Below are 22,109 nucleotides of genomic sequence, written 5' to 3'. Positions count from 1 at the left end.
CGCCCCCGGCCCACGTGGTTCCGGCGAAGGTCGGTGCCCAGCTCCGCGCGCCGAGCCATGAGCGAGCTGCCGGCAGACGTGCGCGCCTTTCTGCGCGAGCACCCGAGCCTGCGGCTGGAGCCCGGCGCCTGCAAGGTGGGAGCGGGGCGGGGGTGGGGTGCGGAAACCCCACGGCGGGCCCCGAGACCCCCAGCGCCCGGACCCCGTGACCGCGCCGCGCTCCCGCCCGCAGGTGAGGTGCGCTCTGACCGGCCACGAGCTGCCGTGTCGCCTGCCCGAGCTCCAGGTCTACACCCGCGGCAAGAAGTACCAGCGGCTGGTCCGCGCCTCCCCGGCTTTCGACTACGCCGAGTTTGAGCCGCACATCGTGCCCAGCACCAAGAACCCGTACGTGGCCAGACCGGGGCGGGGCGGCCGGGCACTGCCGGGGAGGGACAGTTCCTAGTGCTGAGTCTGGCCGGGACTGGGTAGACTCCGGAGCCCCGACCCCTCTGCGCAGAGTGAGCGCTCCTCAGAGATGCGGCCAGTCTGGCAGCGCCCACCCTCCCGTCTGATAGGAGACCTGAGATGCAGGTGGGAGTTCTGGAGCTGTGAGTCACCTGGGACCCCAAGTGAGGCCCCCGTCTCGCTCATGTCTGTATGTGTGTGTGTTCAGTCGCTCAGTCGTGTCCGACTCTTTGCGACCCCGTGAGCTGCAGTGCACCGGGCTTTTCTGTCCTTCACCATCTCCTGGAGTTTGCTCAAATTCATGTCCATGGAGTCGGTGATGCTAGCTAACCATCTCATCCTCTGTCATCCCCTTCTCCCCTTGCTCTGAATCTTTCCCAATTTAAGGGTCTTTTCCACTGAGTCGGCTCTTCGCATCAGGTGGCCAAAGTATTGGAGCTTCAGCTTCAGCATCAGCCCTTCCAGTGAATATTCAGGGTTGATTTCCTTTAGAAGTGACTGGTTTGATTTTGCTGTAGAAGGGACTCTCAAAGGTCTTCTTGAGCATCACAATTCAAAAGCATCAGTTCCTCCACACTCAGCTTTCTTTATGGTCCAAGTCTCACATTCATACATGACTGCTGGGTGGTAGCGCATTACAGTGGTACCATCTGCATATCTGAAGTTGATATTTCGTTTTCTTTTTGGAAACACGAGGTTTGCCACCCGGGCCTGTGTGCTTCGTAGAGGGTTGGCACACTTGTGGTTTGTCATCTGAGGTTCTGAAAGTGTTCATTTTCCTTCTTTCGTTTAAAGGAGAGCTTTGATTTAGCCGAGAGGGCACGGTTGACAGTAGTAGTCAAGATGAAGGGGGTGGCAGACAGTCCCACTGTCCAGTGCTTTGTGAAGCAGTGGTCCACATGCCTCTCCTGCCGGAGCAGTTTGGGGAGGCTGGCCAGGCTGTCTACACCTATTTGCTGGGTGGACGGTGAGGCTGTCTGGAGGAGTGGCAGGCTGCAGTTGCTTGGAAGCTTGGAAGAATCCTGATGCCTAAGCCACACGGCAGACCTCCCCCATCATACTCTCTGGTGGTGATTCTAAGACGTGGTCATGGTAGAGAGCTGTGGGTCTAGACCCTGGCTTGTGAACTGTCCCTTAGGCACCAGCTGTTCTGCAAACTCACCCTGAGACACATCAACAAGTCCCCGGAGCACGTGCTGAGGCACACCCAGGGCCAGCGGTACCAGAGGGCGCTGCGGAAGTGTAAGTAGCCTCGGGGGACGTGGGTGTCTGGGTGCTTGTGTGCTCTCCCCAGGCCAGCAGCCCTAGAAGGCAGAAACGGCAGCCCGGTCAGCCTTTGGTGGCCCTTGGTGGGTGCACCAGGCCCAGTCCCAGCACGGTGAGGAGAGGGCGATGGTAGAGGCAGCGCAGGGCGGGCAGCGGACTCCAGAGCGGCGCAGGTGAGGTCAAGTGCTCTGAAGAAGGTGGTGCTGAGCCCAGTGGGCCTGCCTGACACAGGCGGCTCTCTGAGGGTTTCTCTTCAGACAGGACTTGAGGGGCTGTGGGGAGAGTGCTCGGCTTGGCTGGGGGGGGGTGGTTCTGTAGGACACTGTGCCACCAGGCAAGGTGGGCTTAGAAAGGCAGGAGGGGACAAGACCACGGAGGGTCTTGGCAGCTTTGGATGGGAGTGCGCTGGAGGCTTAGAGCCGGGACTTTATGGAGCGCACCATCCAGGGAGGGGTCCTAGCTGCTGTGCTCGAGGGGACTTCAGTCTCCGGGTGGCAGGCTGGCGTGGCTTCCTGTGCCTGCTTGGCACTCTCCCAGGCACAGCTTCCTGGAAACTGGCTGGAGCCGATGGAATGGGCGCTCCAGGCCTGTTCGGTCTCCACTGTCCTGTCCCTGGCCTGCACCCCCACGTACCTGGCTGCTCTCCCAGGAGGAGCCGAGCTGAAGGGTCTCCTGACGTTTCCCTGGGGAGGAGGGTGGCAGGGCCTGGCTGAGCCCAGCTGTGTGCCGGAGGACGGTGGGGAGGCGCGAGGGAGCCAGGCAGCTTACCGGTCTGTCTCGCAGATGAGGAGTGTCAGGAGCGGGGCGTGGAGTTCGTGCCGGCCTGCCTCCTGCACAAGAGGAGGAGGAGGGAAGACCAGCAGGACGGTGACGGGCTGCCACGTCCTAGAGAAGCCTTTTGGGAGCCCCCGTCCAGTGATGACGGCGCCGCCCCGAGCGACAGTGACGACAGCATGACAGACCTGTACCCGCGTAAGCGCCGCCCACCCGTCCTCGGGATTCGGTCACAGCTGCCACCGCGGGTTCCATCCGCAAGCAGCTCCCTCCCGCTGCGTGTCCGCCTCTGGTCCTACGCCTGGCTGACCCCTGGGCACAGGTGGTGCACTTGACCTCAGACAGCCCCAACCTCTACCCCTGCAGCAGAGCTGTTCGCCAAGAAGGACCCAGAAGCGACTGGGCCTGGGGACAGCACTGACGACTTTCTGACCGAGGACGAGGATGAGAAGCCGAGGTGCCCCCGAGAGCCGGGCCCTGAAGACAGCAGGGCCCTGGAAGCGGGCCGGGAGCGCGTCCTCAAGCGCAGGAAGGTAGTTCTGGCCCTCGGGCTGCGGGCGCGGCAGCAGCTTCCTATAGCCGTGGGTTTCAGCTTCTTTAGAAAAAAATCAGATACCTTTTTTTTTAAAGCTGAAATTTCAAGCCAGCAGTATACAAGACGCGCTGGCGGGGCTACCCGGTCGGGGCGGGGCTGCTTCCTGCTTTGCGCCTGCGCAGAAGGGGCTGCAGGGAGCAGGCTCAGGGCCCGCGGTCTAAGGCAGGGCGGCCAGAGCGCTGCGCAGGAACCTCGAGGAAGGGACTCGATCACAGCCCCCGGAACCTGTGAGACTGGGGCAGGAAAGAAGTTCCGTCAGTGACGTAGCACTGGGCTGGTAGAGGGCGGGGCAGGGCTGTGCGGTTGGGGTCCGAGTGCTGCCTTTTAACTGTCCGGCCAAGTCGTCACGGAAGCCGCAGGCAGAAAGCTGCCAAGGGGTTCCCACCAAAGCCCCTTCCTCCCTGCAGGCTGGGGTTGGGAGGCAGGCTCACAGCACCCCGGTATTGCGTCCGAATGCTCCCGCTGACGGGAATTCTCCGTTTGTGCCACAGAAGCGGTCCAGCTCCTTGAAAAAGAAGTTCAAAAATAACCACCGCAAACCTAAGAGCTTCAGCTCTTTTAAACAGTCAGGTTGATGAAAGGTCGCTGGGGTAAAACACATCTTGAGAGAATTCTGAAAGTCTTCGGAAGCTGCCCGCCAGGGTCCCCGCTGATCCAGTTCCCAAGACCTGCTCCACGCACTCCTCGTTTGCTGCCCCTGCCTGCACGGCTAGGGTCTGACCCCACACCCAGGGAGCAGCAGGGACCCCGAAGGAAGACCTCCGTCTGGACGTGGTCTCCGGCGAAGAGCCCTGGCCAGGCCCCACCTGGCTGGAGGACACCAGAGGACCACACTGCATACAACAAATGCCATTATTTATTTTGACGTGTCTCCAAAAATCAAAATGTTTTCAAACACAACTAAGATATAAAATACAGCATGAGATTTATACCTATTTCCCACAGAGAGCAAAAAAAAGTTTTGTTTTTTTTTTCAGAAATTCTTTTTGCTAAAACCAATTTAATAGGTCCTTTTCTTCTTACATAAGCATCTACCCCTGCCCCGAGCACTAGCCCACTCAGGGACAGGGGAGATGGACTGGGGACCACCAGGGGTCAGTCTCGGTTTGTACAAACCAGAAACTGTACCCTGCCAAAAACAAAGCCACAGAGCAGCTGCGGCCTAGCCAAGTGGGCTGTTCCTGGGGCTGGGAGGCTGGGGTAACTGGGTGGGGGTGCGCTGAGAGAGACCACCCTGCCTAGACTGAGACAGAGTCAGAACCCCCTTCACATGGGAGCACCCCAGGGACGGAAGTAGAAAGCCCTCCATCCTTGTAAATACTTGGGGAGTAGGGAAGTGGGCTCCTGGGGGTGGGCTATAAGGAACCTCTGTAGTGGGGGCCTAGGTGTGGGTGGGGGCACATGGGTGGTGCTGGAAAGGTGGCAATGGCTCCCCTCAGGTTAGCTGGGTCCAGACTGTAGGGAAGGTTCTAGCAGCTCCAGTGAGTAAGAGCCAGCCTGCCCCTGCCCTGTGAAGCTGGCCAGGGGCTTGAGTGGGTCGGGGTGGGGGTTGCTCCCCTCACCCTGGCTCAACACGAAGGTCCATGTGGATCTGGGTTCAGGATGGGCCCCAGAAGCCCCAGGAAAGGCCCTTGGGTCAGGCTCGCACCCCTAGCAGATGAATCCAGAGAAGATGGGGCCCACTCCAAGGCAAGTCTTGTGAGACCTTGGAGGGCCTGGCCCCAGGAGGACCCGGGGCGGCATAGGGGTTGCCGTCACCTCATGGCCTCTGCTACCAGGTGGACGAGTGAAGAACAGCGAGAAGAGCTCACAGCCCCACCCCCAAGAAGAGAAACACAGTATAAGGCAATGTTAGAAAACTTTAAATACAGGATCAAGATCCAATCGGTAAGGCATCACAGATCGTAAAAAGTAACTGGGGCTGCATTCAGCATAGCAAATAGACAATCTGAGCAAGCAGCGGCCTCGTGAGGGCAGGGAGCGAGCGGGCCAGGGGCGCTGGGCAGTGGGCGCCGGCTGCGGCTCTGGGACAGGTCGGCCTGAGGTAACTGGTCTGAGCGCCCGCTCCGGTCCAGCCCTGCCTGCAGTGGCAGCTGCTCCCCATCTGGGCATGCGGGCACCAATAAGGCCCACACATGCTGCCAGGCCTGGGTTCCGGCCCCTGCGGGCTCCAGGCGGCCTTTGAGGGCCTCGTCCCCAACTGTGAGCCCCTTGCGCTCCCAGGCAGCACGCTGCGGAAACCGCACCGACCCCAGCCACTTCTCTGAGGAACGCCCTGGCCGTAAACCGCAGTTTTGGCTGCTGCTCTAATACTGCCTTATTCTTGGGGTCTGGGGTTTCTCTACACGCTCTCACCGGCCCTATAAGAGGATCACAGCGCAGGGCGGAGCCCACGGGGAAGGCACTGGTGCGGGCCTGAACCAGTGTGATGTTGGGCTGGGCCACCCCAAATCATTGAGTAGTTAGCTAAAAAGGTAAACTTCAAAAAAAAAAAAAAAAAAAAGGGGAGACTGCTTTGAATGATACACAAATGTATCTGCTCACAGTACAGCTTCAAGGTCCCCCACCCCAAAAAAGAAAAAAAAAAAGTTGGGCTGACAGGCCACAGCCAAGCAAGATGCTCACTCCAACAAGCCAGGCCCTGCCCCGGGGCGGGGGCGCTGGCCTGGGCCGGCCGGCTCCACATAGTCAGGTGCCAGGCTGTGGGTCCTTAGCAGGTTTAGCCATTAACGATCAGGTGTCTGCAAATAAAGTTCTCAAAACATCTGTGCCTTTACCAAGGGAGGGAAGGAAAGAGGGTACAGGAGATGCTGGCAGTTACTCAAATCCACCCTGAACCAGTCCTCGACGGCCGCGGGTCCCAGCCAGGCAGGGAGGACTCCGTTACCATTCTTTCTTCTTCTCGTCCATGGACACACCCCCGGGGCCCAGGGCCACCACCAGGAGCAAGCCTCCGATCACCGACATGGTCTGGAAGAAGTCGTACTTGAGAAAGTCGTGCATGGGCTTATAGACGGGAATGGTCCAGAAGGCATTGAAGTACACGTTGATGGCAAACAGCCAGACGACAAGAGTCAAGGCGGCCAGCTTGGTTTTAAAGCCGATGGCCACCAAAATCATCAGAGCCGTGCCCACGATGTTCTGGAGGATCTGCATAGGTCGAAAGGTATGGAATGAGAATGAACGTGAAGAAGAGACGTGTCCTGTTTGATGTGCAGGCCGGTTCCAGCTGCCCGCGTCCCTGCGGGCCTCGCGCCAGGGTGGAGTAACTCGGGACGGAGAGAGGTCTGCAGTTCACAGGCAGGGTTATTAGCGGGACTCACTCACGGCTGACCCTGGGACCACACTCCCCGGAGCTGCTCAGGACCAACCACTCCCTGCCCCCAGTGCCAAAAGCCCTCCTGGGGACCCTGCCCAGCCAGGGCCCCGGCTCTATGAGCTCCTAGGGCCAAGGATGAAGCCTTCGACTCTGCAGCCCCGACCCCCCGTGTGCAGACAGTGCCCGCTGCACGCGGGCGTGCCTGGAAGCTGCAGGTGTGCGCGCTGGGAGCCTGCATCCCCAGCTGGAGGGGCCCTGCGGCAAGGCCAGGGCAGCTTCCTGGCCCCAAGAACTCGGCAGTGTCAAGGTCCCATCTGACGGCCCCTCGGCGGTGTGCAGCATGCAGAGGAGGGGGCAGCGCCCTTCCAGAAGGTCGGGACTCAACCGGGGAGACGTACCGAGAAGAAGCTGGCGTCAAAGTGGAGCAGCGTCATGAACATCAGGACCAGCAGGACTCGGCCTCCGAGCTGCATGTACTGCTTGGGGGAGCTCTCACGCATGGTGGGGACGCCCGCGAACATGCTCTTGCCTTCGGATCGGGACTCAGCCAGCAGCAGCAGCAAGCCTCCTCCCAGGGCCAGGTTCCTGCGGGACACACCCCCGCAGCAGTCGCTCAGGCCCCCCGGCCCCACCAGTGCCGGGCGGACAGGGTCGGAGGCCCCAGCAGGAAGGGGACCCCGCTGACCCCCATGGACATCTGCACCCATTGCAGGGCCTGCGCCGGGCTCTCCTGCTGACCAGCACTCCCCCTGGACCCGTGAGCCCTCGTGAGACGTGGGGTTCTCACCTGTGTTCTCGGGGTTCGGGGATGGGGAGGAAAAGTCCTCACCAACGTTCACTACAGAGTCTAAGAAGCATGGTTTTGACCCAGAGAAACTCACTTCCACCAACAGCTACTGACTTTAGAGACACGAAGAGATACACTAGCCACCAAGCAGAAGCTGCCTACCTCATCAGAAACTTCAAGTCCCATAAAATGCTGTAGGCGATCGTCTGAGGGAAGAGGAAAGACAAACTGCAGTCTCAGCGTTTCCAGACAAATTTGTTTCTACAGAATTAACGGCATCAGGCAATTCTTCCAACACACATGAGAAATCTAAATAACCAGACAGACAAAACCCTTTCGGGACATCAACAGCCCCAAACTCAGCAACGGGCTCAGCGTCCCTTGGGGTGGGTGGTGGCCCGGACCTGTCAACAAGCCCTTGCTTCCTCAGAGCTGGGCCCAGATGGTTCTGGAGGACAAGACCCAATCCGGGTGAAATGTGAGCTAAACGTTTCATGAGTAGCTACGCGTTCTCTGTGAAGTAGAGAACCCTTTGACCTGCTGCCTTGTCACAAGGAACTTGGGGAAGTGGACAACGGTGGAAGCCCGGAGCCCGCCGAGCAGTCCCAGGCAGACACAAGCGGGCTGAAGGGGAGTGGGGCCAAGTCCTCACGGCCTCTGCCCCAGGGGCTCGGCTCTAAGCAGGGAGAGAGGAGGGAGACCACTCACCTGCAGCGCGATGATGCCAAAGAGCCCAAAGCAGGCGTACTGCACGAAGTTCCTGCTCAGCACCAGGATGCAGCCGGCTGCAAGGGGGCTGAGGTCAGGGCTGCAGCCCTGCACTGGCTGCTGGCGCCGCGCCAGCCCAGCCACCCACCCCAAGCCAAAAGCAGCCTCTGGCGGGGATGGCCTCTACCTATCCAAAGCCCTGGTCCAGAACGCGCCCTCCTGGCTAGAGTCGGCGTGTTACAGGAGCTCTGCAGGGAGCTGCAGTCCTGCCCTGTGCCCCGAGGACACGGGACGGTCGCGGGAGCCGGGCCCGAAGCCACGTGGCCACACCGGTGACCCAGGCCCGCCCTTCTCTGTTTGCCGCTGTCACCCTCCCAGACCCCGGGTTCGGGGTGCCTCGGCTCCTCACTGGCCGCCCCCCAGTGCCCTGTACCTCCTGCTCCGGTCACTGAGCCCAGGGCCGCAAAGCGATGCGGCCAGGACTAAACAGGGCAGCCAGCCGAGGGCCGGCAGGGCCTGCTCCCAGGCCCACCTGGCGCCCTGCTGGGGGGAGCGGGTCGCAGGCCGCTGCCCGGGAGACCCCGCCGCCCGGGAGACCCGCGGGGGCACGGGCGCCACTCACTCAGCTGTCCGAGCAGGTTGAGGAAGACGAAGGAGGAGGCCAGCAGGTAGCCGCAGTTCCAGGTGGTGTCGATGTAGTCCCGCTGCTCGCTCCACTGGAACCACATGCGGATGCCGTCCTCCAGGAACGTGCTGATGAGGCAGAGGCGTGCCACGTGCGGCAGGTACTGCTTCGTGACGCGCAGGAACTGCAGGCCGGGAAAGCCACAGTGAGGGCGGCGGGACGGGGTCGGGGGAGGCCTGTCGCCCGCTCCCAGCACTGCCCAGGGGGCGGGGGCGCGGTCCGGGCACCCTGCCTGGAGGTGAGAGAGACCTCCATCCGGCCCCCGACCTCCTCCTCTGTCGTTTCAGCCGGCGTGTGCGTGTCAACTACTGTCATCGCATGTGGAACTGCTGCACGACAGCACGCCCACCTCAGTCAAGGGCGTGGGAAGCCAGGCTGGCCCATGACAGACTCAGTGGGCCTCGGCGGCGCGCTGGCCCAGGGTCTCTCCACTGCAGAACTGCTGTCCCGGCATGTGCCCAGGGTCCGTCTCGGGGCATCCATGAAGTGAGAACCTGCCTGGCCTCGCTACCCTCGAGCTGCTGGGACAGCCCTGCTCCCACGGTGACAGCCAGCAATGCCTGCAGACACAGCTTCCTCCTGCCCCGTGCCAGCCAGGCCATTTACGATGGCTGACTAAGAAACACACACGCAACTCGAAACCGAGGCGCGAGTGTCATTCGGGTGAACCACACGCACCTTCTCTTACCAAGCGCTCAAAGCGGAGAGACAAAGGGAAAGACGCCCTGTGATACCCAGTAACAGCAGGAACTGGGGAGAAAGATCGGGTGCCCGCCCACGTGACTTGTGTGTCAGCAGCCAGAGTCCGAAGGGCACCCATGAATCTGACCCCTCGAAGGGACACTGAGTGTCACAACCTCTGAGGCTGCCAACCTGCTGCTGAGATAGAAGACGGTGTGCCTGGGAGCGTTTCTTCCGCTTTGGTGTTTTGAAAAGCTGACTGAAAGTCCTAGGCGCTGCTAAAGCCGTCCACCATGGTTAGCAAGCCGCCAGCTGTGTAGACCAACTTTTAGTTGTCTGTTCTGGCTTAGTCAGCACAGAGACGCCTCCCCTCCCCCGGGCTCTGGGCCACAGCAGCCTGGCCTGAGGACAGAGGGGTGACAAGCCAGGTGTCCACCCTCTCCAGGTCCCAGAGCCTGGGCCCCAAGGCGTCACTTCTGCCCGCATCTGCTTGGCCCCTGACCCCCACGGAATCGCACCAGAGTCCCAGTGGGAGAGGGAGAGGCGCAGACAGGCGAGCAGGCGGGCCCGGGGCTGAGGCTGACGGCCGGTGCTCTCACCCTGGCTCTGACCCCGATGGCCACGCGCTGTGGACAAGCTGAGTGAATGCTCTGGTGGGGGCGGGGGTCTCTACTATCCTACAAAGTGAGGACCACTGGGTTAACAGTCGTGAAGATTCTTTCCAACTTTAATAAGCAGAGGAAAAAAGAGGACAATGGACCTTGTCTTTAAAAGGAACAAAAAAAAGAGATCCCAAATACACCTACATGAACTCCGGAGTCCACGTAGGGTAGAAGCACTTCAGATCAGGAGCTGTGGGAACAGCGGAGGCCACACACCCTCCCGTTTCTGCCTCAGGGCCTGAATCAAAACACCCAGCAACGGGGTAATCACCCAGCCTGGTAGGCCCAGCCACCAGCCAAGGAGCCCTGGCAACAACACAGGCCTCAGCAGAGTGTTGAAACCTGGGGAAAGCCATATGAGGCTGGCACAGCCTGCCGGGAGGGCAGTGTGGACTGTGAATCCCAGGCGGGGGCCGACTCGCCTCCACTGGCCCCTAAACCTCAAGACGGAGGCGGTGTTTAAAGCCTCCATGACACGTCTGCGCTCTTAATTTGAGTGTCTGGGTCATGGGGATTAGAGAGCGGCGGAGAGAAGTTCTCTTTGGACAGGTAATTCACTCCTTCCTCAGAGTGCAGACATGCCAAGACAGACATCTCTGAGTTAGAAAACACTGCAAAAATTCAGGTATCTGTGCTCTCAACTAAGCACATCTCAGTGATAAAGAATCCACCTGCCAATGCAGGAGACGTGGGTTCAATTCCTGGGTTAGAAAGATCCCCTGGAGAAGGAAATGACAACCCACCCACCCCAGTATTCTTGCCTGGGAAATCCCATGGTCAGAGGAGCCCGGTGGGCTACAGCCATGGGGTCGCAAAGAGCTGGACGTGACTTAGCAGCTAAACAACGGCGTGGGCTAGGTTTGGGGCTGTTTTATATGTCAGGCCGATCCAGGGCCTCTCTGAGACCAGCCACCCTCTAGTGAGCACCTGTTTGGACTGAACACGGAGGAAGGCAGCCGGGGGGACAGAGTGAGAGCAGACCCGATGTGCGCCTCGCCTGCACACACTACACTCTCGGCGCCCGGTCCCTGGGCCCACGCTGTGCTGCTGCAGACAGCGTCCCCCTGGCACGGCCGAGGAGCCCCTGAAGCAGGCCCCCAGAGGCCACCCGGCCGGTGCTCACGCTAAGCTGGCCTCCTGCACACACCATGGGCCCCGAGGGCAGGGGCTGACTGTGGCCCACGCACCCAGTGGTCACGGGCAGTGCACGCTGTGCCCAGACAGAGGATCACGATGGGAAGGCCGGAAGGAGATGCTGAGTGGGCAGGGCCTGCAGGGCAAGGGACAGGGTCTGTCACCCTCTGGGGGGCAGGCCTTTCACAGGAATCTTACGGTCCAGCGTGACATATGGGTCCTAAGCAAGACCCCATCTGAGGACTCACCTACAGAGCTAAGGTTTCCACACACGGGGCTGTGGTTTCCGAGCAGCAGGGATTTAAGCAGCAGTTGTACCCAACCTGGGACGTGGCTCTGGGACACGGCCATCACGTCACACAGCCATCTGCAGCTCCCACAGAACACAGGGAAACCCACTCTCTCTGGGTGTTCAGGACAAAAGGGACTTGAGGAAAGCAGGCTGCAACTCTTGGTTTATGAGAACTTGCAGGCAGAGGCAGGTCAGGCTTCCGTGCACCCTGAGAACTGGGGCTGCCCTTCTCCAGGGCCACTCCGAGCCTGCACACCCCAGAAGATTACAGCCTGTGGCCAGTGACCTCCGGCCAATCAGGCTGAGTCAGGGCTGGTACCTGAGCCCGGTGACTCACAGGGGCGCATCCACCAGGGCCCCCAGACCCCCAGTGAGTCTCCCTGAGTGCTCTGTAAGGCCACGCAGCGCCTGGATGTCCAGGAAGAGGTGTCGATCAGCCCTGGGCTGGAGAGATGGCCTGGCTTCCCTACCGAAGCCAGTGGGACACAGTGCCACTGAGACAGGAGCAGTGCCAGGCTGCTCATGAACTTCCGGGATAAGCCCTGCTGCCCCTGCCCCCACGCCCGCGCCTCCACCCCGCTCCCCAAGAGGTAGGGAGGCAGGGTGCCTTCTCAGAACCTCCTGTCTGAGGTCAGAGCAGAGGACAGCAGTGAGTCAGCCGGCTCCTCTCTGCCCTCTCCCCGCTCCTTTTTGGTGTAAGGCCGGAAGCCCTTGTGGGGGAGGGATGACAAAGGAACAGGCGGAGAACACAGAGAAGCCACCCAGCGCTGTCCCAAACCCTACCCACACCAGTGGCTCCACGCGGGGTTAAGGCACAGCCCCGAGACCTGGGGGCTACGGAGGCCCGGCTCAGTGTCCCACCAGAGCCATGCCCTGCTCCCCAGCACTTGACCCGAGGCCAAAGGGAGCTCCTGGAGGTGTGAGCTCCCAGGACTGGCTCTGTCCTGCCAGGGGACAGGTGGAAATACCAAAGGCCACACGGAAAGCAAGGCTTCATGCGGCTTATCTGTCACCTTGGTGACACAGCCCATTAAGTGCTAATACTCCTATTTACTGGGGCAAATGTGCTTAGGAGTCATAGCCTGCAGCCTGGCCCTGAGTCCCAGCTGCAGGGGACGGGCGTCATTTTGGATTGCTGAGTTCATTAGTCTCTGGCCCCTTCAGACCCAGGCTCAGATGGCTTCCGAATGCCAGCTTCCGCAGACAGCTCTCTCAGCACTTTCTCCAGCAGGAGGACGCTGTCCCTGCCACCCAGGGCAAGGAGCCTGATGCCAAAGAGGCAGCTGAGCCTGCTGGCTGCAGGGCGCCAGACCACTCACCCGCACTAGTGTCTCTGCAGGCCCGGAGGAAGGTCGCAGCTCGCCGACTCAGCGTGGTGGGCCACCACATGCCGCGCAAGGCCACACAGACCTCCCTCTCTGCATCTGGATGCAAGTGCTGTGGCCCAAGCTCCCGGGACCCTCGAGCAACACAAAGAGTGTGCACGGATGGCCTGGCCCTATGCCGGAGCATCGAAGATTCCAGATTACCGTCATAGGTCTCAGGGGAACATGGCCCTTCTGAGACCCTGCTGACTTCTGGCTGACCTTCTGTCCCTCATTTTTGCTTTTGTTTTCTGAAAATGAGGTTGGAAAAGCCACGCATGTCATGTTTATATTTATTGGTCACATCAGTGACTGTCATGACACTTCCCCAATCCCTGCAAGTGAGATCATTTTCATCTTAAAAGCCCAGACTCTCTGCACCTTTACTGTTGGCAGCTGTATTAACACTATGTGGATCGATGTCAAAAAACAAAAGCACCAGCCCAGCCTGGCCAGATTCTGTCCACAGGAAGCCATCACTTTTGCTCTGCACCCCGTCACCTGTCCATGCCTTTCTCGCACACCAGGCCAGGTGGCAGAAGCAGCTCCTGCCCCACCCTCCTACGGAAGGGCACGGAGGTGTCTGTGGACAGCTGTCACCACCAAGGTGGGCTCTGGCCCTCAAAAACTGACTGCAGGAACCTGCCCTGCCCGGTAGATGTGACCTTGTTTTTCCAGATCTTAGGCAGTGTGCTCTCTTACAGAAAAACAGCAGGCCTGAGAAGCGTGTTGCCTGTGGGCTTTGCCCGGGGCTGTGGCCCCAGGAGCCTCAGCAGTGAAACCAGTACAGGTTGATCCTGTGTGCCCCTCGAGGGCCTTTCCAGTTCCAAGATTCTGCTTCTTTCATTTAAAGCAAACAAAATGCATGGAGAAAAAAAAAAGAAAGGATTACGTAAAGATAGTCTTTTTTTTTTTTTTGGCAGGAGGAGGGTTTATCATTTGATAGTTGGCAGCAACTTGAGTGGAGACATTTTATCTAGATTCAGTTATGAAATTCACTTGCAAAACTGGGGTTTTTCCGGGCTGCAGAGAGTGTACGAGGCTCTCACAGCTACCATGGCTGAATTGAGCTGTCTTCTTAGATAGCGGCTACTTGGGGAAACAAAACTGGGTCACTAAAATCATGTCAGCGAAAGCGGACAATGTCGGCTGGCTTGGTTTTTGAGCGCTTTCTATACAAATTGTTTTTGCAAGGGATACAATTTTTAGATTGTAAACAAAATCGTGACCTGAGGGAAAAACATTTCTTCAAGGTGACTGTTTTAGCCCCACAGTTTTATAACATAAGCAGCTCACAGGAAAGTGGGGCTGGGAGAACCCAATGGGGAGGCCACACTAGAGAGATCTCATCCGTCAGGGGCACAACAGGAAATCTTGTTCACCAATAACTGATTAGAAAACAGCTCACTTAACTATTGTTTAAAAATCTCTCTCTCTCACACACACACCTTCCAGAGAGCCCAGCCTTGGAGTATGATGAATTATAACCACCCCCATAAAAACAGAAACCTAAAGCTCACTACTTTTAACTCTGACAAAGCCACACACCCATTAAGTAAACCAAAGAGAGCATGGTGGCTGGGCCAGCCGCAGCTCCTCCTATAGTCTGTAGACATAACGGGACACTTTCAGAAGCAGAAGGCACACGTCTGAAGAATCACCACCATGGTCTCCAGGCCACGCTTGGTCGAAGCAGACGGCGGGAGAGCTCTGTCCCCTTGGCAGGACCTGGTTCAGTCCGTCTAGTTTCCGAACACCTTTAGCAGTGACTCAGTGGCCTGTTTCAAGGGCCGCTTCCCTGTTGCTAGGAATGCCACCTGGACACTCCTGGACTCCCGAACAGGAAGGTAGGCGTCCCCCTCCCCCCAGCTGTATGTACAGACAGATATCCATTCATTTCATCGCGGGGCAGAGTCCAGACAGGGAAGGAAGATGGAAGGGAAGGGTCAAAGGGACCCCGTGACCCAAGACGTCTGGGACAGAGCAAAGAATCAGTGCCGTGGCTTTCTGCAGCGGGGGTGCCTACCAGGGCGCCCCCCTTTCCACCCGGAGGACCCCTCAGGCCTCGGTCTGACCAACCCCCCTGTTCAGGACCCGCCCCCTAAGAGTGCCCAGTGGAAGGACAAGCGTGCAGAGACCACTCAGCGGTGCAGAAAGGCGAGGACGCTCCCCAAGCATCCCCCATCCCACCCCGGGGCCTCAGACCCCTTCTCGGGAGGCGGGGAGACAGCCGCTGGCGCCCCTCGGCGTCTAGAACGAGCCGGGCCGGATCAGGAAGGGAGGACAGGCCCACAAAGCCGGGCGCCCGAAGCCCGGGCCCGGGGAACACACCCAGGGCGCCCCGGCGCGCAGACGGCGCAAGGGCGGGCTGGGCCCCCGAGGCCGAGTTTGGGGGTGCCCCGGCCCGGGCAGGCGGCGAGTCCGGGAGGCAGGGCCCGGCTGGGGGAGGGGGAGCGAGCCCGGCGAGGGCATCGGGAGGAGCCCGGCCAGGCCTCGGGGCGGCCCGGGGGCCGGGGGCCGGCTCCGCGGGGCACGGGCGGGGCCCCGGAGACACCCAGGCCGGGGGCCCGACAGGAGGGCCGGTGGGGGGGCGCCCCGGGCGGACGGGCCCGCAGGCCGCACCTGGTCGGCGAAGTCCTCGGCCGTGCCCATCAGGTCGTTCTGGCCCATGGCGGCGGCGGGAGGCTCGGCTCGCTCGCTCGCTCGCTCGCTCCCTCGCTCGCTCGCTCCCTCGGCGCTCGGCCCGTCGGCGCCCGCGCCCGCTGCGGCCTCCACAGGAAGTACCCAGCGGCCGGCCTCGCTCCGCGTCCGCGGCTCCAGCGGCTGCCACGTAGGCCAAGCCTTAAAGGGGCCGCGCCGCGGGGCCCGCCCCGGCCGCGCCTTAAAGGGGCCGCGCGCGGCCCACCGCACCCAGGCCCCGCCCTCCCCGCCGCGTTCAGGCCCCGCCCTCCCCGCGCGAGGGCCCGCCCCTGAGGGCCGGCCGGCTGAAAGGACGCAGCAGCCAGCGCGGTTCAGGCAGAGAGGGCCCGGGTCGGCAAACGAGCGCCCGGGGGCTGATGGGAGCCCCCCGGGTGGGGGATGGGCGCACACCGGACGCGGACCACACTGCGCATGCTCAGTCCGGGGTCCGACTGCGGCTCGGGCCAGAGGTGCACCCCAGTGCCCCGCGGAGGGACAGGGAGGCCGAGTCTTTCCCTGAAGACCCCATGGAAAAGTACCAGGTGCCGAGCGGTCCCCTGGCGAATAGGCGGGGACGACGAGGGGCCGATGGTCAGGCCCGAGCCCAGGACCCGGCCATGTGGCCATTACCCCCAGCTCCTACCGGTTTAACGGTCACAGTCCCTGTGGCCCCCAGGGCTTCCCTGGTGGCTCAGCTGGTCAAGAATCCGCCCCGCAATGCGAGGGACCCCAGCTCGATCGGTGGGTGGGGAAGATCCCCTGGAGGAGGGCACGGCAATCCACTCCAGTATTCTTGGCTGGAGAATCCCATGGACAGAGGAGCCTGGTGGGCTACCGTCCACGGGGGCTGCAAAGTGCTGGACACGACTGAGCAACTAAGCACAGCACACCTGAAAAGCCGCCCTGCTTCCACGTCTGACCCCAGGGAGGCAAGGCGCCCATGTTAGCCAGTGTTTGCCTCTAGCTCATAGGGGATCTCCTGGGTGTCCCTTGCCCCTCTACACTGGGTTTCCCCCTCTCTAAAATGACGGATGAAATTAAGGCCTCTCCAGTCTGAATATCAATTCAGTTCAGTTCAGTCGCTCAGTCGTGTCTAACTCTTTGCAACCCCATGAATCGCAGCACGCCAGGCCTCCCTGTCCATCACCAACTCCCGGAGTTCACTGAGACTCACATCCATCGAGTCAGTGATGCCATCCAGCCATCTCATCCTCTGTCGTCCCCTTCTCCTCCTGCCCCCAATCCCTCCCAGCATCAGAGTCTTTTTCCAATGAGTCAACTCTTTGCAGGAGGTGGCCAAAGTACTGGAGTTTCAGCTTTAGCATCATTCCTTCCAAAGAAATCCCAGGGCTGATCTTCAGAATGGACTTGGTTGGATCTCCTTGCAGTCTTGGTTGGATCTCCTTGCAGTCCAAGGGACTCTCAAGAGTCTTCTCCAACACCACCGTTCAAAAGCATCAATGCTTCGGCACTCAGCCTTCTTCACAGTCCAACTCTCACATCCATACATGACCACAGGAAAAACCATAGCCTTGACTAGACGAACTTTTGTTGGCAAAGTAGTGTCTCTGCTTTTGAATATGCTATCTAGGTTGGTCATAACTTTCCTTCCAAGGAGTAAGCGTCTTTTAATTTCATGGCTGTGATCACCATCTGCAGTGATTTTGGAGCCCAGAAAAATAAAGTCTGACACTGTTTCCACTGTTTCCCCATCTATTTCCCATGAAGTGATGGGACCGGATGCCATGATCTTCGTTTTCTGAATGTTGAGCTTTAAGCCAACTTTTTCACTCTCCACTTTCACTTTCATCAAGAGGCCTTTTAGTTCCTCTTCACCTTCTGCCATAAGGGTGGTGTCATCTGCATAGCTGAGGTTATTGATATTTCTCCCGGCAATCTTGATTCCAGCTTGTGTTTCTTCCAGTCCAGCGTTTCTCATGATGTACTCTGCATATAAGTTAAATAAGCAGGGTAACAATATACAGCCTTGACACACTCCTTTTCCTATTTGGAACCAGTCTGTTGTTCCATGTCCAGTTCTAACTGTTGCTTCCTGACCTGCATATAGGTTTCTCAAGAGGCAGGTCAGGTGGTCTGATATTCCCATCTCTTTCAGAATTTTCCACAGTTTATTGTGATCCACACAGTCAAAAGCTTTGGCATAGTCAATAAAGCAGAAATAGATGTTTTTCTGGAACTCTCTTGCTTTTTCCATGCTAGAAAACAACCTCATCCTTTTTTCCCCACAGGTCCATGCGCTTCAGCTCCTGCAAACCCTAGAACATTCAGAATTCAACATCTGCAGCCCTCAGGCTCCTAAGACACCCCATCAGTAGTCCCTACCTGGGGGAGACTGGGCCTTTTTCAGGGCTTGTGAAAATGTTTAGGGCCTAAAAAATTCACAAAAGGAAAGTTGGAAAATAAAGAGAAATGAATGTTTCAGTTCAGTTCAGTCGCTCAGTTGTGTCCAACTCTTTGCAACCCCATGGACTGCAGCCTGCCAGGCCTGCCTGTCCATCACCAACTCCCGGAGCTTGTTCAGACTCATGTCCATCGAGTCGGTGATGCCATCCAAACAATTCATCCTCTTGTCGTCCCCTTCTCCTCCTGCCTTCAATCTTTCCCAGCATCAGGTCAGTTCTTCACATCAGGTGCCCAAAGTATACGAGCTTCAGCTTCAGCATCAGTCCTTCCAATAAATATTCAGGACTGATTTCCTTTAGGATTGACTGGTTGGATCCGCTTGCAATCCAAGGGACTCTCAAGAGTCTTCTCCAGCACCACAGTTCAAAAGCATCAATTCCGTGCTCAGCTTTCTTTATGGTCCAACTCTCACATCCATACATGACTACTGGAAAAATCATATCTTTGACTAGATGGGTGATTCCCTGTAGCTCAGCTGGTAAAGAATCTTCCTGCAACGGCATGAGACCCCAGTTCGATTCCTGGGTCGGGAAGATCTGCTGGAGAAGAAATAGGCTACCCATTCCAGTATTCTTGGGCTTCCCTGGTGGCTCAGCTGGTAAAGAATCCACCTGGAATTCAGGAGATCTGGGTTTGATCCCTGGGTTGGGAAGATTGCCTGGAGAAGGGAAAGGCCCCCCACTCCAGTGTTCTGGCCTGGAGAATTCCATGGACGGTATAGTCCATTGGATTGCAAAGAGTCAGACATGACTGAGCCACTTTCACTTTGACTAGATGGACCTTTGTTGGCAAAGTAATGTCTCTGCTTTTTAATATGCTGCCTAGGTTTGTCATAGTTTTTCTTCCAAGGAGCAAGTGTCTTTTAATTTCATGGCTGCAGTCACCATCTGCAGTGATATTGGAGCCCCCCAAAATAAAGTCTCTCACTGTTTGTATTGTTTCCCCATCTGTTTGCCATGAACTGATGGGACGGACGCCATAATCTTAGTTTTCTGAATGTTGAATTTTAAACCAGTTTTTTCACTCTCCTCTTTCACTTTCATCAAGAGGCTCTTTAGTTCCTCTTTGCTTTCTGCCATAAGTGTGGTGTCATCTGCATATCTGAGGTTGTTGATATTTCTCCTGGCAAACTTGATTCCAGCTTGTGCTTCTTCCAGCCCAGCATTTCACATGAAGTACTCTGCATAGAAGTTAAATAAGCAGGGTGACAATATGCAGCCTTGACGTACTCCTTTCTCAATTTGGTTCTAGTTCATTGTTCCAATCCGGTTCTAACCATTGCTTCTCGACCTGCACACAGATTTCTCAGGAGGCAGGTCAGGTGGTCTGGTATTCCCGTCTCTTGAGTAATTTTTCAGTTTGTTTTGATCCACACAGTTAAAGGCTTTAGTGTAGTCAATGAAACAGAAGTATATGTTTTTCTGGAATTCTCTGGCTTTTTCGGTGATCCGACGAATGTTAGCAATTTGATCTCTGGTTCCTCTGCCTTTTCTAAATCCAGCTTGAACATCTGAAAGTTCTCAGTTCACATACTGTCAAAGCCTAGCTTGGAGAATTTTGAACATCACTTTGCTAGCATGTGAGATAAGTGCAATTGTGTGGTAGTCTGAACATTCTTTGGCATTACCTTTCTTTGGGATTGGAACGAGAACTGACCTTTTCCAGTCCTGTGGCCACTGCTGAGTTTTCCAAATTTGTTGGCATATTGAGTGCAGCACTTTCACAGCATCATGTTTTAGGATTTGAAATAGCTCGGCTGGAATTCTACCACCTCCACTAGCTTTGTTTGTAGTGATGCTACCTAAGGCCCACTTGACTTTGCATTCCAGGATGTCTGGCTCTAGGTGAGTGATCGCACCATCATGGTTATCTGGGTCATGAAGATCTTTTTTCTTTAGTTCTTCTGTGTATTCTTGTCTCCTTAATATCTTCTGCTTCTGTTAGGTCCACACTGTTTCTGTCCTATATTGTGCCCACCTTTGCATGAAATGTCCCCTCAGTATCTCTCACTTTCTTGAAGAGATCTCCAGTCTTTCCCATTCTATTGTTTTCCTTTATTTCCTCGTATTTATCAGTTGGGAAGGCTTTCTTCCCCCTCCTTACTAGTCTTTGGAACTCTGCATTCTGATGGCTGTATCTTTCCTTTTCTCCTTTCCCTTTTGCTTCTCTTCTTTTCGCAGCTATTTGTAAGGCCTCCTCAGACAGCCATTTGAATGTTTCAGTTCAGTTCAGTTCAGTCAGTTGCTCAGTTGTGTCCGACTCTTTGCGACCCCATGAATTGCAGCACGCCAGGCCTCCCTGTCCATCACCAACTCCCGGAGTTCACTCAGACTCATGTCCATCGAGTCAGTGATGCCATCCAACCATCTCATCCTCTGTTGTCCCTTTCTCCTCCTGCCCCCAATCCCTCCCAGCATCAGAGTCCTTTCCAATGAGTCAACTCTTTGTATCTGGTGGCCAAAGGACTGGAGTTTCAGCTTTAGCATCATTCCTTCCAAAGAAATCCCAGGGCTGATCTCCTTCAGAATGGACTGGTTGGATCTCCTTGCAGTCCAAGGGACCCTCAAGAGTCTTCTTCAACACCACAGTTCAAAAGCATCAATTCTTCGGCGCTCAGCTTTCTTCACAGTCCAACTCTCACATCCATACATAACCACTGGAAAAACCATAGCCTTGACTAGACGGACCTTTGTTGGCAAAGTAATGTCTCTGCTTTTGAATATGCTATCTAGGTTGGTCATAACTTTCCTTCCAAGGAGTAAGCGTCTTTTAATTTCATGGCTGCAGTCACCATCTGCAGTGATTTTGGAGCCCAGAAAAATAAAGTCTGCCACTGTTTCCACTGTTTCCCCATCTATTTCCCATGAAGTGATAGGACCAGATGCCATGATCTTCATTTTCTGAATGTTGAGCTTTAAGCCAACTTTTTCACTCTCCTCTTTCACTTTCATCAAGAGGCTCTTTAGTTCTTCACTTTCTGCCATAAGGGTGGTGTCATCTGCATATCTGAGGTTATTGATATTTCTCCTGGCAATCTTGATTCCAGCTTGTGCTTCTTCCAGTCCAGTGTTTCTCATGATGTGCTCTGCATATAAGTTAAATAAGCAGGGTAACAATATACAACCTTGACGTACTCCTTTTCCTATTTGGAACCAGTCTGTTGTTCCATGTCCAGTTCTAACTGTTGCTTCCTGACCTGTATATAGGTTTCTCAAGAGACAGGTCAGGTGGTCTGATATTCCCATCTCTTTCAGAATTTTCCACAGTTTATTGTGATCCACACAGTCAAAGGCTTTGGCATAGTCAATAAAGCAGAAATAGATGTTTTTCTGGAACTCTCTTGGTTTTTCGATGATCCAGTGGATTTTCGCAATTTGATCTTTGGTTCCTCTGCCTTTTCTAAAACCAGCTTGAACATCTGGAAGTTCACGGTTCACATACTGCTGATGCCTGGCTTGGAGAATTTTGAGCATTACTTTAGTAGTGTGTGAGATGAGTGCATTTGAATGTTTACCAAATGCATAAGATGTCCACTTTATTAAATGTTAGAGTCAGTCTTTGTAAAAAGATTCGTTAATCTGACTGATTCGTTAAGTTAGGTTTTGCTCACTTTGTGAGAATCCCCTTTTGTGTTGGAGCAACAGGGGTGGGGGTGGTCGGGGGTGGGGAGTGAGCCGGTGGTAAAGCAGACGAGTTTCTGGGTGACCAGAGAATTTTAAAAACAAAGTTACTTTTCTAAGAGGAAAAAAAAAGCCTTGATCTGAGACGCGTGTGCGTTTTACTGTTTCATTTGCCTGCTGAGAGTGCCTGAGTGTGAGCCTTCTTACAGGGGCATGAGCTGCTCAGGTCTCCGCCCCGTCACCCTCTCAGCAGGCTTTAGGCTGCGGGTGCTGGGTTACAGAGCCCTAAAACTTTTCTGGACTCTGAGGGTCCACAGACTGAGGGCCCCACCACCTGGACGGACTCCTCTGCCTCCTGCAGCGCCCTTTCCTTCATCCTCTGAGGAATGTGCTCGGGCCACCCAGCCTCGTGCGTCCGTGCACCATCTCTGGAGTCAGACTCCCGACTTCCAGTCCAGGCCAGGCCCTCTGAGGTGCTGGTGCTGCACCCTTGGGCAAGGACCCAGCTCCTGGTGCCTCAGTTTCCTCGTCTAAGTGAGGACATAAGCAACGGTGCCAAGCGTGTGGGCGGCTGTGAAGCGCTTGGCACATCCAGGCTCACATGGGGCCACGGCTTGATTGCACCAATTATGCACCAGTTACTTTCTTGTTTGGTGGCCCAGTTTGGAGGTG

The 22,109-nt window shown here is 56.8% G+C and overlaps 3 protein-coding genes across 5 annotated transcripts in view; 2 read left to right on the top strand and 1 right to left on the bottom strand.

The window, feature by feature from the left end:
- The first annotated feature begins 9 nt into the window (after positions 1 to 9).
- SURF2 (surfeit 2) lies at positions 10 to 4,017 on the top strand. 2 transcript variants are annotated; one of them, XM_086324262.1, is made up of 6 exons: positions 10 to 135; positions 233 to 387; positions 1,586 to 1,689; positions 2,497 to 2,685; positions 2,854 to 3,020; positions 3,574 to 4,017. In XM_086324262.1, the coding sequence occupies exons 1-6, from the start codon at positions 58 to 60 to the stop codon at positions 3,655 to 3,657; spliced, it is 777 nt and encodes a 258-aa protein (XP_086180388.1). In that variant the 5' UTR covers positions 10 to 57; the 3' UTR covers positions 3,658 to 4,017. The 2 variants fall into 2 exon arrangements, with proteins under 2 accessions (XP_086180388.1, XP_086180389.1); XM_086324263.1 differs by having other exon boundaries at positions 233 to 573.
- On the bottom strand, positions 3,921 to 15,532 carry SURF4 (surfeit 4). 2 transcript variants are annotated; one of them, XM_086324251.1, is made up of 6 exons: positions 15,337 to 15,532; positions 8,519 to 8,705; positions 7,897 to 7,973; positions 7,351 to 7,394; positions 6,800 to 6,986; positions 3,921 to 6,369 (listed from the first exon to the last, which is right to left on the bottom strand). In XM_086324251.1, exons 1-6 carry the CDS (start codon positions 15,382 to 15,384, stop codon positions 6,202 to 6,204), a joined length of 711 nt encoding a protein of 236 aa, XP_086180377.1. In that variant the 5' UTR covers positions 15,385 to 15,532; the 3' UTR covers positions 3,921 to 6,201. The 2 variants fall into 2 exon arrangements, with proteins under 2 accessions (XP_086180377.1, XP_086180376.1); XM_086324250.1 differs by having other exon boundaries at positions 3,921 to 6,232.
- Positions 15,533 to 15,658: 126 nt separating this feature from the next.
- Positions 15,659 to 22,109, top strand: part of STKLD1 (serine/threonine kinase like domain containing 1) — a 24,735-nt gene continuing 18,284 nt past the window's right edge. Inside the window, exon 1 of the mRNA XM_086324266.1 lies at positions 15,659 to 15,935. Within this exon, the coding sequence (XP_086180392.1) occupies positions 15,771 to 15,935 (165 nt within the window). The 5' untranslated portion in view covers positions 15,659 to 15,770. The remainder of the gene's footprint in view (positions 15,936 to 22,109) is intronic.

Source organism: Bos grunniens, chromosome 11 (genome assembly GCF_055505025.1).
Source record: "Bos grunniens cultivar Pamir isolate PY7600 chromosome 11, Bosgru_T2T1.0, whole genome shotgun sequence".
NCBI classification, from domain to species: Eukaryota; Metazoa; Chordata; class Mammalia; order Artiodactyla; family Bovidae; genus Bos; species Bos grunniens.
This window is presented reverse-complemented; position numbering and strand designations above follow the sequence as displayed.